Below are 16,321 nucleotides of genomic sequence, written 5' to 3' on the forward strand. Positions count from 1 at the left end.
ACACGTGCTCCACATCCCACAGGTTCTCCAACGCCTCATGGAGAACCAGCTTTTGTGAAAGCGGAAAAGTGTGAATTCCATCACTCCATCACCCCTTCCTGGGTTACATCATCGTTGTAGGGAGAGGACAGATAGATCCCTGGATGGTGAGCACAATGGTGGTGGATTGGCCCCAGCCTACGTCCAGGGTGCAGCTGCAAAGTTTCCTGGGATTCGCCAACCTTTATTGCCGCTTTATCCAGGGTTACAGCACCCTGGCTTCCCCCCTGTCTGCCCTCACCTCTTCCAAGGTTCCGTTCACGTGGTCCCCAGCTGCTGACCGGTCGTTCCGGGATCTCAAACACAGTTTCACCACATCTCCCATCTTGGTTCATCCTGACCCGTCCCGCCAGTTCGTGGTGGAGGCCGATCCTTGGATGTCGGAGTGGGGACTGTTGTGTCCCAGTGTTCTGTCCTGGACCTCAAGTTACATCCCTGCGCCTTCTTCTCCCATCACCTCAACGCCACATTGAGGAACTACGACTTGGGGAATCCTGAGCTTTTCGCAGTGAAGATGGTGTTGGAGGAGTGGAGGCACTGGCGGGAGGGGAAGGAACATCCTTTGATTATGTGGACCGACCACAAGAACCTGGAATATCTCTGCACTGCCAAGCGTCTCAATTCTAGGCAAGCTAGGTGCGCACCGGTCTTCACCCTGTTCAACTTCTCCCTCTCCTACCAACCAGGATCCAAGAACATCAAGCCGGATGGGATGTCACCCTGCTATAGCCCCACGGCTACACCCTCGGACCCCGAGACTATCCTTCTCACCTCGTGTCTGGCGATGGCGCTCAGCTGAGGAATAGGGAAGCAGGTCCGTGAGGCACAGCGTTCCCAGCTGCGGGGGTGGCAGATAACCGGATGTTTGTGCCAGACGCTGTCCGCTCCTTGGTCCTGTCGGACCCTGGCCTTTGTGCGACAATGCTTTTGGTAGCCTTACATAGTCCATGGTCTCCGCGTTCATCACCGCCTGTATGGTCTGTGCGCAGAACAAGACTCCTTGGCAAGCTCGGCTGGTCTTCAACCAATGCCTGTCCCTCACCGTCCCTGGTCTCACATATCCCTGGACTTCGTCACGGGTCTTCCCCCGTCTGAAGGTAACACCGCCATCCTGACAGCAGTGGACCGGTTTTCCAAAGCCACCCACTTCATTCCTCTCCCCAAGCTACCCTCTGCCAAAGAGACGGCCCAGCTCATGGTGCAGCACATCTTCCATGGACTCCTGGTGGACATGGTCACCGACCGGGGTCCTCAGTTCTCGTCCCAGTTCTGGAAGGCGTTCTGAACGCTCATTGTGTCATCAGGCCAGCCTGTCCTCCGGGTTCCACCCCCAGTCCAACGGCCAGTCGGAGCGAACCAACCAAGATTTGGAAACGACTCTTTGCTGCCTGGTCTCCGCCAACCCCACCACCTGGAGCCAGCAACTAGTGTGGGTCAAATACGCCTGCAACACCCTTCCTTGTTCTACAACGGATCTCTCACCCTTTGTTTTTTCCCTGGGCTATCAGCCCCTGCTCTTCCCTGAGCAAGAGGAAGATGTTGGCATACCTTCGGCCCAGATGTTTGTCCACCGCTGCCGTCGTACCTGGAAGAGAGCCCGGTCTGCCCTTCTCAAGACCACCTCCAGGTATCGACGACAAGCAGACCGCTACCGGACCCCGGCTCCCTGGTATCGTCTTGGGCATAAGGTATGGCTGTCCACCCAGGATTTGCCCCTCCGGGTGGAGTCCCGCAAACTTTCCCCCCGGTTAATTGTCCCTTTCCCCATCTCCAAGGTCATTAGCCCCTCTGCTGTTCATCTTCTGTTGTCCCGTACCCTCTGTATACAAGCTTGGGGAGTTTTGTGGAGTTTCTCCCATTCTTCTCTGCAGATCCTCTCAAGCTTTGTCAGGTTGGATGGGTTGCATCGCTGCAGAGCTATTTTCAGGTCTCTCCAAGTCCGGGCTCTGGCTGGGCCACTCAAGGACATTCAGAGACTTGTCCCAAAGCCACTCCTGCATTGTCTTTTCTGTGTGCTTAGGGTCATTGTTGGAAGGTAAACCTTTGCCCCAGTCTGAGGTCCTGAGCGCTCTGGATCACATTTTCATCAAGGATCTCTCTGTACTTTGTTCTGTTCATCTTTCCCTCGATCCTGACTAGTCTCCCAGTCCCTGCAGCTGAAAAACATCCCCACAACAAGATGCTGCCACCACCATGCTTCACCATTGGGATGGTGCCAGGTTTCTTCCAAACATGACACTTGGCATTCAGGCCAAAGAGTTAAATCTTGGTTTCACCAGACCAGATAATCTTGTTTCTCATGGTCTGAGAGTCTTTAGGTGCCTTTTGGCAAACTCCAAGTAGGCTGTCATGTGCATTTTTACTTAGGACTGGCTTCCATCTGACCACTATACCATAAAGGCCTGATTAGTGGAGTGCTGCAGAGATGGGAGAACCTTCCAGAAGGACAACCATCTCCACAGAGGAACTCTGGAGCTCTGTCAGAGTGACCATTGGGTTCTTGGTCACCTCCCTGACCAAGGCACTTCTCTTGAGTATTCAAGGCACTTGAGTACTCAGTTTGGTCGGGCGGCCAGCTTTAGGAAGAGTCTTAGTGGTTCCAAACTTCTTCCATCTAAAAATGATGGAGGCCTCTGTGTTCTTGGGAACCTTCAATGATGCAGACACTTTTTTTGTACCCTTCTCCAGATCTGTGCCTCGACACAATCCTGTCTAGGAGATCTATGGACAATTCCTTCGACTTCATGGCTTGGTTTTTGCTCTGACATGCACTGTCAACTGTAGGACCTTATATAGACAAGTGTGTGCGTTTCCAAATCATGTCCAATCAATTGAATTTACCACAGGTGGACTCCAATCAAGATGTAGAAACATCTCAAGGATGATCAATGGAAACAGGATGCACCTGAGCTCAGTTTTGAGTCTCAGAGCAAAGTGTCTGAATACTTATGTAAATAAGGTATGTTTTTATTTTTTATACATTTGCAAAAAAAAATCTAAAAACCCGTTTTAGCTTTGTCATTATGGGTATTGTGTGTAGATTTATGAGTATGTTTTATTTATTTTTTATTCATTTTAGAATAAAGCTGTAATATAACAAAATGTGAAAAAAGTGAAGGCATCTGAATACTTTCCGAGTGCACTGTATCTTTTTAAAATGATCAGATTACTTTAACATCAGGGTGAACTGAGGTAAACACTAATGCTCAGACACTATTTATATTCATTTTTGTAAAAAAAAAATTGTTTGGATTTGCAAAATGTAAGGGATTTGTCTAAACTTGCAACCTAAATTCAATGACATGGTGACATTTTTTGTTGATTTCACGTTGAATTCACATTAGTGAAGAGTTTTTCACACCCGTATTGTACAATATTAGCCCATTATTCTTTTCAAAATTCTCCTAGCCCTTTCAAGTTTGTTGATCATTGCTAGACAGCCAGTTTCACGGTTTGCCATAGGTTTTCAAGATGATTTAAGTCAACTGTAAGTAGGCCACACAGGAGCATTCAATGTCATCTTAGTAAGCAACTCCAGTGTAGATTTGGCCTTGTGTTTTAGGTTATTGTCCTGCTGAAAGGGGAATTTGTCTCCCAGTGTCTGTTGGAAAACAGACTGAACTAGGTTTTCTAGGATTTTGCCTGTGCTTGCAGCTCTATCATCTTAAAAAACTCCATAGTCCTTGCCAATGACAAGGATACCCATAGCATGATGCAGCCACCACCATGCTTGACAATATGAAGAGTGGTACTCAGTGGTGTGTTGTGTTGGATTTGCCCCAAACACCACACTTTGTATTCAGGACAAAAAGTTAATTTCTTTGCCACATTTTTTATATATTACTTAAGTGCCTTCTTTCAAACAGGATGCATGTTTTGGAATATTTTATTCTGTAAAGGCTTCGTTCTTTTCACTCTGTCTGTAACGGCAGTCGTCGGAAGAAGGGGTAAGTGTTCATATTTTATTTACTATGAAACACATGAACAAAAGAAACAAAAAAACGAAAAGCCAAATAGTTCCGTCAGGTACAGAATCACTAAACAGAAAACAACTACCCACGAACACAGGTGGGAAAAGGCTGCCTAAGTATGATTCCCAATCAGAGACAACGATAGAGAGCTGCCTCTGATTAGGAACCATACTCGGCCAAAACAATGAAATACATCACATAGAATGCCCACCCCACACCCTGACCTAACAAAATAGAGAAATAAAACGTCTCTCTTAGGTCGGGGCGTGACACTGCCATTTAGGTTAGTATTGTGGAGTAACTACAATGTTGTTGTCCATCCTCAGTTTTCTCATATCACAACCATTAAACTCTGTAACTGTTTTAAAATCACCATTGGCCTCATGGTGAAATCCCTGAACAGTTTCCTTCTTCTCCAGCAAATGAGTTAGGAAGGACGCCTGTATCTTTGTAGTGACTGGGTGTATTGATGCACCATCCAAAGCCTAATTAATACATTCACCATGCTCAAAGGGATATTCAGCGTCTGCTTTTTTCTATACACTTACCAGTCAGTGCCCTTCTTTGCAAGGCATTGAAAAACCTCCCTGTTCTTTGTGGTTGAATCTGTGTTTGAAATTCACTCATTGATTGAGGGACCCCTTCACAAAGGGGTTGGATACTTATTGACTCAAGACATTTTAGCTTACATGTTTTATTATTGAAAAAATATTCTACCTACAAAATTCCACTTTGACATTATGGCATATTGTGTGTAGATGAGTGACACAACATGTCAATGAAATACATTTTAAATTCAGGCTGTAACACAACAAAATGTGGAAAAAGTAAAGGGGTGTGAATACTTTCTGAAGGCACTGTAGTTATCTTTGTTAGCTTTACAGGAAAAACACAAACATATAATTGTTAGACACTTACCCAATTCACCCTGTGATGGACACCGTATGTCATTTTACAACTTGCAACGTCTTTAAAGGTGTCTTTATCACTGGCCAGACACATGGTCTTTGTCAATTGTCTGTTTGCTTGCTTTGTAGAAATCTGTCTGTGGTTGGGTGTTACTGTTAAGAGACTTGTATGAGGTCATTAGTTTCCAGGGTTTGACCATGCTATGGTTATAAAGGAGGGAGTTGGGATGTCGTGTTGTCAATTATTGTTTGTCATGTCTACCTTTTTTTATTTTCAACATCTATCAAAGCAACACGTAGGGTAAAATTGACGTTTGAATGGACTGCTTTTAAATTTTGTAGGCTACTGTACTGTATGTGTTGTGCTATCTGTGTTGACCATTACATACATCCTGTATCTTGTATCAGTTTGGACATCCTGTATCTTTTATCAGTCATCACCACACAAGAAGTCCCCTCACGTGAGAAACAGGATTCTGATATCAATCTGGGGGCCACAGGAAAGCATCTAGCAGGCCTTATGTGGCTCCCGGGCCTTGAATATCAGACCGCTGCTCTAGGTAATGCTGTGCCAACTCTCTCAACTCCTCTTCAGATCGACCTTCTGTATTTTCTATTGCAATGGTGTTGGAGTATGTAGAGTGATCACATTTTTGGTGATCCATTTTTTATTGTCATTTCCAATTTTAATAACCCACCCCTAGCAAAAACGGAGCTGCACTGCAGCACAGATCTGAAAGACTTAACAAGAAAAAAGGCTGCAATATCACAGCGAGGGGCACATTCAGCAAATTCCAACCTTTTCTTACCCTTACTACATACCTACATTTAACTGTTTCATAATCTTGTCCCACCTTTCTTTTTCTTTCTCTTAATCGTTGTTCTCTTTTTTTTCTGTTAAGTAGTCAGATGTCCAGATTGGATTTCTGGTATTGCTTAAATCATGTTGTCTCTAACATGTCTCCAATTGGAACAAGGGAGAGGAGTGTGATTCCTGCTATAATGGGAAACAGCCCTATCTATCTGGTGCCAGGTATAAGAGAGGAGCAAGGAAAGAAAAAAAGAGGGGAAAAATGAAGAGAGGATCTGGAGCAAGGGTCAGCGTGGCCACTGCTCACCTAGAAAGAATGAGGTCATTTGGTGAGCTGGAGGTAGGGCTTTCTCCTATAGAGCTCCATTTTTATGGAATGGTCTGCCTACCCATGTGAGAGACGCAGACTCAGTCTTAACCTTTAAGTCTTTACTGAAGACTTATCTCTTCAGTAGGTCCTATGATTAAGTATAGTCTGGCCCAGGAGTGTGAAGGTGAACGGAAAGGCTGGAGCAACGAACCACCCTTGCTGTCTCTGCCTTGTCGGTTCCCCTCTTCCCACTGGGATTCTCTGCCTCTAACCCTTTTACAGGGGCTGAGTCACTGACTTACTGGTGTTCTTCCATGCCGTCCATGGGAGGGGTGCGTCACTTGAGTAGGTTGAGCCACTGACGTGGTCTTCCTGTCTGGGTTGGCGCCCCCCCCTTGGGTTGTGCCGTGGCGGAGTTCTTTGTGGGCTATACTCGGCCTTGTCTTCGGACGGTAAGTTGGTGGTTGTAGATATCCCTCTAGTGGTGTGGGGGCTGTGCTTTGGCATAGTGGGTGGGGTTATATCCTGCCTGTTTGGCCCTGTCCGGGGGTATCATCGGATGGGGCCACAGTGTCTTCTGATCCCTCCTGTCTCAGCCTCCAGTATTTATGCTGCAGTAGTTTATGTGTCGGGGGGCTAGGGTCAGTCTGTTACATCTGGAGTATTCTCTTGTCTTATCCGGTGTCCTGTGTGAATGTAAATATGCTCTCTCTAATTCTCTCTTTCTCTCTTTCTTTCTTTCTCTCGGAGGACCTGAGCCCTAGGACCATGCCTCAGGACTACCTGGCATGATGACTCCTTGCTGTCCCCAGTCCACCTGGCCATGCTGCTGCTCCAGTTTCAACTGTTCTGCCTGCGGCTACGGAACCCTGACCTGTTCACCGGACGTGCTTGTTGCACCCTCGACAACTACTATGATTATTATTATTTGACCATGCTGGTCATTTACGAACATTTTAACATCTTGACCATGTTCTGTTATAATATCCACCCGGCACAGCCAGAAGAGGACTGGCCACCCCTCATAGCCTGGTTCCTCTCTAGGTTTCTTCCTAGGTTTTTGGCCTTTCTCAGGAGTTTTTCCTAGGGAGTTTTTCCCAGCCACCGTGCTTCTTTCACATGCATTGCTTGCTGTTTGGGGTTTTAGGCTGGGTTTCTGTACAGCACTTTGAGATTTCAGCTGATGTACGAAGGGCTATATAAATAAATTTGATTTGATTTTGATTTGAGCCATGTTGCTGTCACACACACACACACACACACACAGGCACACACACACACACACACACAGCAGCCATGAATACCCGCTGATACAGTACGTATCAGGGTTGGGCCTCATAAATTCCAATTAAATTCTTGAATTGAAGTAGTGAACAGGATATATAATTGTAATTCAATGAAATTCAAATGCCTCTTCTATTCTATATTAGGTGTAGTTTATACAAATACACAAATTGTACATAAAACATCAAACATGATGTTATACTGTGGGCATACATATAAATTATTGTTAAAACAGTTCATTTTCAGAACAAACTCTTAAAATGAATGCTCAAGGAAAACAATCTGTATTCCACGTTATTATATTGCAGTAATCACTTATATTTAGTTCAATATAGGGAAAATACTACATTTCTCAGAATGCATTAGTTTAACCCTCAAGTTGACCATGAGGCCTTTAAAAAGAAGCCAAACAAATTAAATGGTTTGTGGAAATATAATTGGCTATTCTGAGAGAAAAGTGTTACATTCTTTGGTTTCTGATAGTGATCTGACAGATTCAACGAAACTCTCATGTTCTATGACTGAGTGGAATTTCTTTGAATTGCACTGAATGAAATTGAACTTCCTGTCACTCAAATTCGAATTCTACATCCTGTGGGGTGTGGCCAATTCAAATTTCAATTTCAACTCATGAGTTGAATAGGAGTCAATTCCAAAATTCCCAATTGAGCCCAACCCTAGCCTTAATGCAGTTCTTTCTGTACGTCATAACAATCTTTACACATAGTTTTTATTTTGCCTTTATTTAACTAGGCAAGTCAGTTAAGAACAAATTCTTATTTTGAATGACGGCCTAGGAACAGTGGAATAGCCTTGTTCAGGGGCAGAACGACCGATTTTTACCTTGTCAGCTCAGGGATTCGATCTTGCAACCTTTCGGTTACTAGTCCAAAACTCTAACCACTAGGCTACCTTCCGCCCAGAGTGACTTGAGTCATAAAGTAGCGTCATATACACAAAGAGATTTTAAGCTATGCTATGGTGTAAGGCTTAAGCTATAAAGGATTTCAGGTAATAAAGGATATCAAGTGGTAATTGTATTCATAAAGAGACCATTATGTTATCTTCAGGAGTCGTAGGTTCAAATCCCACTTCTGACACACAAAGGAGACGGGTCATCATTATATTAGCTTTAGTAAAACTAATACAGATGTGAGTAACGGGCAAAATAGCCAGGCTAAGTAATGTGGATTTGGGCCTGAGAGCACTGCTCGCAACACTCACCAAGGGGGAAAACAATCTACGACGGAGGGGAGAAGAACCACAAGGCTGTCCAAATTCACCCCAAAATCGTTAAAACATTTTTATCGTCTTGTTAGACCTATAAAAAGGGGCTATAACTTTTCCCCATGCTCTGAAGTCATTGTGCGAGCATCTGCTTAAAAGCTGGAAAAACAAATTATTCATAACTTTGTGAAATCCCCCCATTTCTGTGTTTCACTGACCCAATGAACGCTAAATATGTTTTAGGTTATGTCCACCCATCCCCCCCTCACCATTTTATCCTAGCACATTACTCTTTCTCTCCGTCACCACTATTATATCATACTGTCGGCCCGAATCCCCTACTGTATTACCCTCTATTGCAGGTATTCCCAAACTGGGGTACCGTCGGGGGTACGCCAAATAATTATTATTATTATAAAAAATAAAAAAATCTTCACATTTTTAAACAGTAAATTTATATTTTCCAACAGGGCTATACATTTGGGTGAGATTTTTTTCTCGCCTGAGTAGCCTTGTTTCACTGCCAAAAATAAAATTAAACCATCTAGTGTTCAGCGAAATAACAACACAATGTCAAATACAGGTAGCCTAGTCAAATAATTAACATCCAATCACATTAACCGTTACTCACTCGCGGGAAACCTTCACTCTTGTGCTGACATTTAGAAAAAATGACAATTTGAAAAATAAGCCACTGGAGTTTTTTGAGCGAAAATAAGGACAACTTTCAAATAGTAAGACATATAAAAGCAACAGATACCATTAATAAGAAGGGACTAGAAGCGTCTTATATGGTGAGCTACAGAGTGGCTAGGACAGGCAAGCCCATATTATTGTGGAGGACTTCATTCTTCCTGCTGCCGCGGATATGGCTGGGACAATGCTGGGGGAAAAGGCCCCAAAAAACTATACAGACAATGCCTTCATCAAACAACACTGTTTCACGACGCATCAGTGACATGGCAGGAGATGTTTTGAAACAATTACAGCTTTGCATACAAGCCAGTGAATTATATGCGTTACAACTGGATGAGTCAACATACGTGGCGGGCCTGGCACAGCTCCTGGTATATGTCCGTTATGTTTATGGGGGGTCAATTAAGGAAGACATCCTCTTCTGCAAACCACTGGAAACCAGGACAACGAGAGAGGATATTTTTTAAGTACTGGACAGCTTTGTGACATCAAATGGACTTTGGTGGTCAAGATATGTTGGTATCTGTACTGATGGCTCAAAAGCCATGACAGGGAGACATAGACATAGGAGTGGTAATGCGAGTGCAAGCAGTTGCTCCCGACGCCACTTGGGTACACTGCAGCACCCACCAAGAGGCTCTTGCTGTCAAGGGAATGCCTGACAGCTTGAAAGACGTTTTGGACACTACAGTGAAAATGATTAACTTTGTTAAAGCAAGGCCCCTGAACTCTCGTATATTTTCTGCATTATGCAATGATATGGGCAGCGACCATCTAACACTTTTACAACATACAGAAGTGCGCTGGTTATCAAGGGGCAAAGTATTGACACATTTTTTTTATTTACTGAGAGATGAGCTTAAAGTTCTTTACTGACCATCATTTTCACTTGTCTGACCGCTTGCATGATGACGAGTTTCTCACACGACTGGCCTATCTGGGTGATGTTTTTTCTCGCCTGAATGATCTGAATCTAGGATTACAGGGACTCTCCGCAGCTATATTCAATGTGCTGGACAAAATTGAGGCTATGATTAAGAAGTTGGAGCTCTTCTCTGTCTGCATTAACAAGGACAACACACAGGTCTCTCCATCATTGTATGATTTTTTGTGTGCAAATGAACTCAAGCTTACAGACAATGTCAAATGTGATATAGCGAAGCACCTGAGTGAGCTGGGTGCTCAATTACGCAGGTACTTTCCCGAAACGGACGACATAAACAACTGGATTCGTTATCCATTTCATGCCCTGCCTCCAGTCCACTTACCGATATGTGAATAAGAGAGCCTCACCGAAATTGCAACAAGCGGTTCTGTGAAAATTGAATTTAATCAGAAGCCACTGCCAGATTTCTGGATAGGGCTGCGTTCAGAGTTTCTTGCCTTGGCAAATCGTGCTGTTAAGACACTGATGCCCTTTGCAACCACGTACCTATGTGAGAGTGGATTCTCGGCACTCACTAGAATGAAAACTAAATACAGGCACAGACTGTGTGTGGAAAATTATTTAAGACAGACTCTCTCCAATACAAACCAACATTGCAGAGTTATGTGCATCCTTTCAGGCACACCCTTCTCATTAACCTGTGGTGAGTTAGTCACGATTTTTGATGAACAAATAAGGTTTTATATGTAAGATGGCTAAATAAAGAACAAAATTATTGATTATTATAGTATTATTATTTGTGCCCTGGTCCTATAAGAGCTCTTTGTCACTTCCCACGAGTCGAGTTGTGACAAAAACTCACACTCATTCTTATGTTTAATAAATGTATCGTATAGTGTGTGTGTGGCAGGCTTACAATGATGGCAAAAAACAACATTTGAGAGTGCACTGAACCTGGTACTAGAGGGGATATGCAGCTGGAGGTTGAATGTTTGAAGGGGTACGGGACTATAAAAGTTTGGGAAGCATTGCTCTACTTCAATTAAGCTGTATCCATGACCTGTCAAACAACCTCCTTGCCCCTGCACACCCCAGCCTCCTCAACCTTCAGATAAGCCCTGTTATGGAGAGGTCTCTCTCTCTCTCTCTCTCTCTCTCTCACACTCTCCATCTGTCTGTCTGTAAAACTCTTATCTGCCTGCCTGCCTTGCCCGCCTGCCTGTCTGTCTGTCAGAGGTGGACGCCCATAATTTAGATCAGCAGCATGGCAGCAATGCATCCTGGGGGAATGGAGAGGCCCATCACAGTGGCAGACTCTTTTCATAGTGTCTCCAGCCATTGAAAATGGACAAAGAGGAATAACGTATGGATACCCACCATGACTGACAAGGCCTATCAATCAAAAGAGGTAATGAAGAGACAAGAATGAAACTCTGGACAGTTTGTTATAGGGATGGGCCTGCAACTGGTGGCCCGCGCACCAGAACCGTCCCGACCTCCCCCTTTTTTTCTCGTTCAGGTGTACTTTTTACCGTATTTTATCTCTACCAACATATTTTCCACAAATAGTCTATCCATAATAGATTACAATTTATAGTGGCACCAAGATTCATTGTTATTAGCTTCTCATAAGCGCTCTGTTTTAGTCGATTTATGGATTGTACCTTGGGATAGAGGAAGAGCACAATTGTCTCACTTGGGATGAGTTGTCTGAAAGGTCCACATTTCTGCAGTGAATCTCATTCCAAAAATGCCCTAGTTTTCATCCCCTCACTGTATGTGCTACACTGAACGCTGGGGAATTCAGCATTGAGATACGCACACTTAAATGGAACTTAATTCCTTTTGTTACGCACTTTCTTCTCTGTGCGTATTCTGACCTTGAACTAAAGCATGGGGGAACGCAAAGTGCCAACCTGGTCCACATTTGGGGTTGATATCACTGAAATGGAGGTGTGGTAGAGGTGTGTCTACAGATAACATAATTCAGATTTTGGCTTAATGCTGCTTTATAACCAAGCAGGAAGGTGGTAATTACCAGTTGTGAAGTTGTAAATACCAGTTGGATAAATTCACTTGCTTTGAACTCATTGACAAAAGCTTATTGGCTAATGGCCAACAAGCTGCGTCAACCATAAACTAAATGTTCAGCTATAGTATCACACTTGCAAACAAATGATAGTGTTCAAAAACTATATTAATAGATTGCCTTTATATATAATGTTTTTTGTTGCCTTTAACTGCCGGAAATGCTGTTGTTGAGATAATTTCCTTAGTAGGCGCCGTCAGAGGTCAGCATGCGGGAGAAGTCCGAGCTCAGGGATGATAGACGAGTCTCCCACTAGTAATTACCAGTTGGAGGGGCGTTCAAGTGGATTTTTCCCAGTCATATGTTTATTTCACCTTTATTTAACCAGGTAGGCAAGTTGAGAACAAGTTCTCATTTACAATTACAATATGTGATAAATATCACCTTCCCACTTGGTTATGAACGCGTCATAATTCCCTGATAATTCCACCACCTTTACGTGTGAGAAAACCTAGAATAAACCTAGAAAATCTCTGAAGTTGGAGACTTATATCTCCCTCACTAACTTTAAGCATTAGCTATCTGAGCAGCTTACCGATCGCTGCAGCTGTACACAGCCCATCTGTAGAGTCCACCCAACATCCCCATATTGTTTTTATTTACTTTTTTGCTCTTTTGCACACGAGTATTTCTACTTGCACATCTACATCTGCACATCTATCACTTCAGTGTTAATTTTCTAAATTGTAATTACTTCATTACTATGGCCTATTTATTGCCTTACCTCCTTACTCCATTTGCACACACTGCATATAGATTTTTCTATTGTGTTATTGATTGCACTTTTGTTTATTCCGTTGTGTAATTCTGTGTTGTTTTGTGTTGCACTGCTTTGCTTTTTCTTGGCCAGGTCGCAGTTGTAAATGAGAACTGGCCTACCTGGTTAAATAAAGGCGTAATAAAAAATAAATACAAAAATAAGTTAAAATGGGAAATTACAAGATTGTAAAATGTTGTTGACCTCTAAAACATAATTTAGGAAAAATTAAATGACTAAGATGCCTTTTTACAAAAACAGTGTCTGCATCCTGGAAAATCTTTAAAAGTTTTGTTTTTAGTTTCTGGTCTATTGCCATTGCCATCCATTGTCATTTTAATGAATTATATTAGTGTAAGAGTCATGAAACTTTCACAGAACATGGAGGGGAAATATAACATACACATACATTGTAACGATGTGCGCTGAGAGTCGGGAAGCAAGTTCAGGGAGTGAGTGTTTTAATAAAATAAACGGAACATAATACAAATGAAGCTCGAACAACGCACAGACATGAAACAGAAATGGAAACAATGACGCCTGGGGAAGGAACCAAAAGGAGTGACATATATAGGGCAGGTAATCAAGGAAGTGATGGAGTCCAGGTGTCTGACGACGCACAGGTGCGCGTAACGATGGTGACAGGTGTGCGCCATAACGAGCAGCCTGGTGACCTAGAGGCCGGAGAGGGAGCACACGTGACATACATGCACATAAAGTGAGATATACGTTTTTCCAGGAAGCCCAACAATAGGCAAACCAACTTTGTTTTGGCTGTGTGGTCAGCCGACTATTTAGACAGTGTTGTTTATTATCAAGGGCTCGATTCAATTCATATTGCGGAAGTTCAGCGCTAGAGCTCGATTGTAATTTAAAGGTATATTCCGATTGAGCCGACATATGCAGCGTTTACAGTGAAATCAGTCTCTGCAAATGCAGGAACATTTCCTTTAAATTTCAATCACGCTATAGCGCTGAACTTCAGCTTTACGGATTGAATCACCCCCAAATTAAGATTGTTTGCAAAATGATCCTATTGTTCTGAGGTTAAACATGACAGCTCACCTGCTGAACCCCATGAATCATCTGAGTGTCATTCTCAGCCCTGACGTCCACCATCCTCCAACAGTCTCCCTCCATTTCCTGACAATCTAATGAGTATTTCTGTCTGCAGTTAGTCTCATACGCGTCAGCCTGAAAAGGGGCTCTGTGTGTGTGTGTGTATTAAACCTCTGTTTTAGTGTATGTCTGTGTGTGCGCAAAACCTATTTTTGTGTGTGCGTGCGCTAAACCTCTTTGTGTGTGAGTGTGTGTGTGTGTGTCTTCGCCTGTGCCAGTACATATTGTGTGCGTTTGTGCTCATCTGTCTTTAAAAGAATTAAAGAGAACGTGTTTTGCTCAGCTCTCCTCAGCTGTAGAGTCCGTGGGAGTATTGACATTTAATCATCCACAACAGCTGTGCAGGATTTTACCAGACTTGTTCCACTTCATTTTAACAGTGTGCCAACAACGCACAACACAATTACCCTACTCCTTCCAGTCGCCATGGGGATGGGAAGAGGCACAGTGTAGGGGTGTCTAAATATTGGTATTGGCACTACTTTTTCTCAGTCACATGGACATCCAATGTCCATAGTTATGAGTATTGCGGCGTAATACACCAATAAAGGATCCAATGTCCGATGTTACTGCTCCATAACAAGTGTTGAGTAAAGCTTATTTTTATGTTTTGGTGTATTTTAAACATGGTTGATTATTTGAGAGACTGGATCAACACATGTTCTGTAGCACTGTTCTATGTTTGACTAGTTTGTTTTTGTTTTGACGGATGTCCACAGGAGGGTGCCATGTGCCTGGCAGCTACTGTGGAAGAAATATATAAATATTTCTATGTAGGGTAGTCTCAGCCCTGCTTCTAAATCAGAGCAGTGCTCAGGAGAGGGAGAGAAAGAGAGAGACACGGAGTGAGAAAAAGGAGGGAGGGTGGCCGAAAACTAAGAGAGGAGAGCGAGAGACGAGGAAAGGAACAGAAAACCTTCACAACTGCATCACCTCATCAGCTGTTTGTACTGTTTGTCAACTCTTCTTTTACCATGGCTACAACATCCCAGGATTTAGAGTAAGGAGGAAACAAAAACAGAGTGAGAGAGAAAGAGAGAAAGAGAGAGGAGAGAGAAAAATAAAAAACAAGAACCCTTCGCTTCTAAGTCAGAAAGGAAGAGTGAGAGTGAAAGGAGAGAGAGGAAAGGTGGGCGAGAGGAGGAGTAGGCACCCTTTCCTTGAAGAAGTAAGAGTGCAAGGGGAAAAGGAGAGAGGAGGAAGGAGGGAGCGCACTCTACTGTGTGGACATGGGGTTGTATGCTGTTCTGTTGATCTGTCTATCCCAGGCACAGTTTGGGAGAATTTGGGCGCAGGAGCGAACAGGTAAGATCTCAACTTGTATCACATGAACACACACACACACACACACACACACACACACACACACACACACACACACACACACACACACACACACTCAAACAAACACTAGCACACACACTTCCATACCTGAGGTAAATAGTCCCAGAACTAACTTCCCACTGTCGAAATACTGTGAAAGTGTGTGTGTGTGTGTGTGTGTGTGTGAGAGAGAGAAAGAGAGAGTAAGAGAATATGTGAGCGTGCGTGAAAGAGATTTGTTTTCGATACATGGACAAAAGTTTGTATATGTGGCCAAGCCTTAGTCTTCTGAACATCTGTGCAAGCTATGCTAAAAGGCTAACAGTCCTTTCGACACTTATCTCTGTGAGTCAGAGGAAACACTTGAAGTCACTGTGATGGATTTGATTTACTACCCAGTCTTTGTCCTCATCACCGGTCATGAGTGTGTATGTGCGTGTGTGCATGCATGTGTGTGCTTGTGTGTGTGTGTGTGTATTTGTGTGAGGGAAAGTATGTATGTGTGTGTGTGTGTGTGCAAACACCTTTATGTCTGTTCAACCACATCACAGTGTTCGCCTATGAGTGTGTGTGTGTGTGTGTGTGTGTGTGTGTGTATTTCAGTACTCCTTGGAGATGCAGTATTTTTAGCAGCCACCGTTCTTCCACCGCTCCTCCTCCTACAATCAGTGCTGCTCTAGATTCACTGCCCTCTCCTGTGGTCCCCCTCCCTCTGATCAGGGGCCCAGCTCTGCAGTAAGGAGCCCAGCCCAGAGAGGCCCCCCTGGGCCCCCAGTGAGAAGAGACAGACCCCAGCCCCATATGCCCACCACAGGGGCACCATATCGCAACAGCAGAGCCTGGCGAGAGAACAGTGCTTTCCCCTTGGATGAGGAGGTCGTCATGCCTCATGTCCCTCGAT

General features: G+C 43.8%; 1 protein-coding gene across 2 annotated transcripts in view; it reads left to right on the plus strand.

The window, feature by feature from the left end:
- Positions 1–14,810: 14,810 nt before the first annotated feature.
- Positions 14,811–16,321, plus strand: part of plxdc1 (plexin domain containing 1) — a 102,471-nt gene continuing 100,960 nt past the window's right edge. The window contains exon 1 of one of the 2 annotated variants that reach the window (XM_029712543.1): positions 14,811–15,402. In XM_029712543.1, the coding sequence (XP_029568403.1) occupies positions 15,327–15,402 (76 nt within the window). In that variant the 5' untranslated portion in view covers positions 14,811–15,326. The remainder of the gene's footprint in view (positions 15,403–16,321) is intronic. The other variant, XM_029712549.1, reaches the window with a different exon arrangement.

This window comes from Salmo trutta, chromosome 2 (genome assembly GCF_901001165.1).
Source record: "Salmo trutta chromosome 2, fSalTru1.1, whole genome shotgun sequence".
NCBI lineage: Eukaryota > Metazoa > Chordata > Actinopteri > Salmoniformes > Salmonidae > Salmo > Salmo trutta.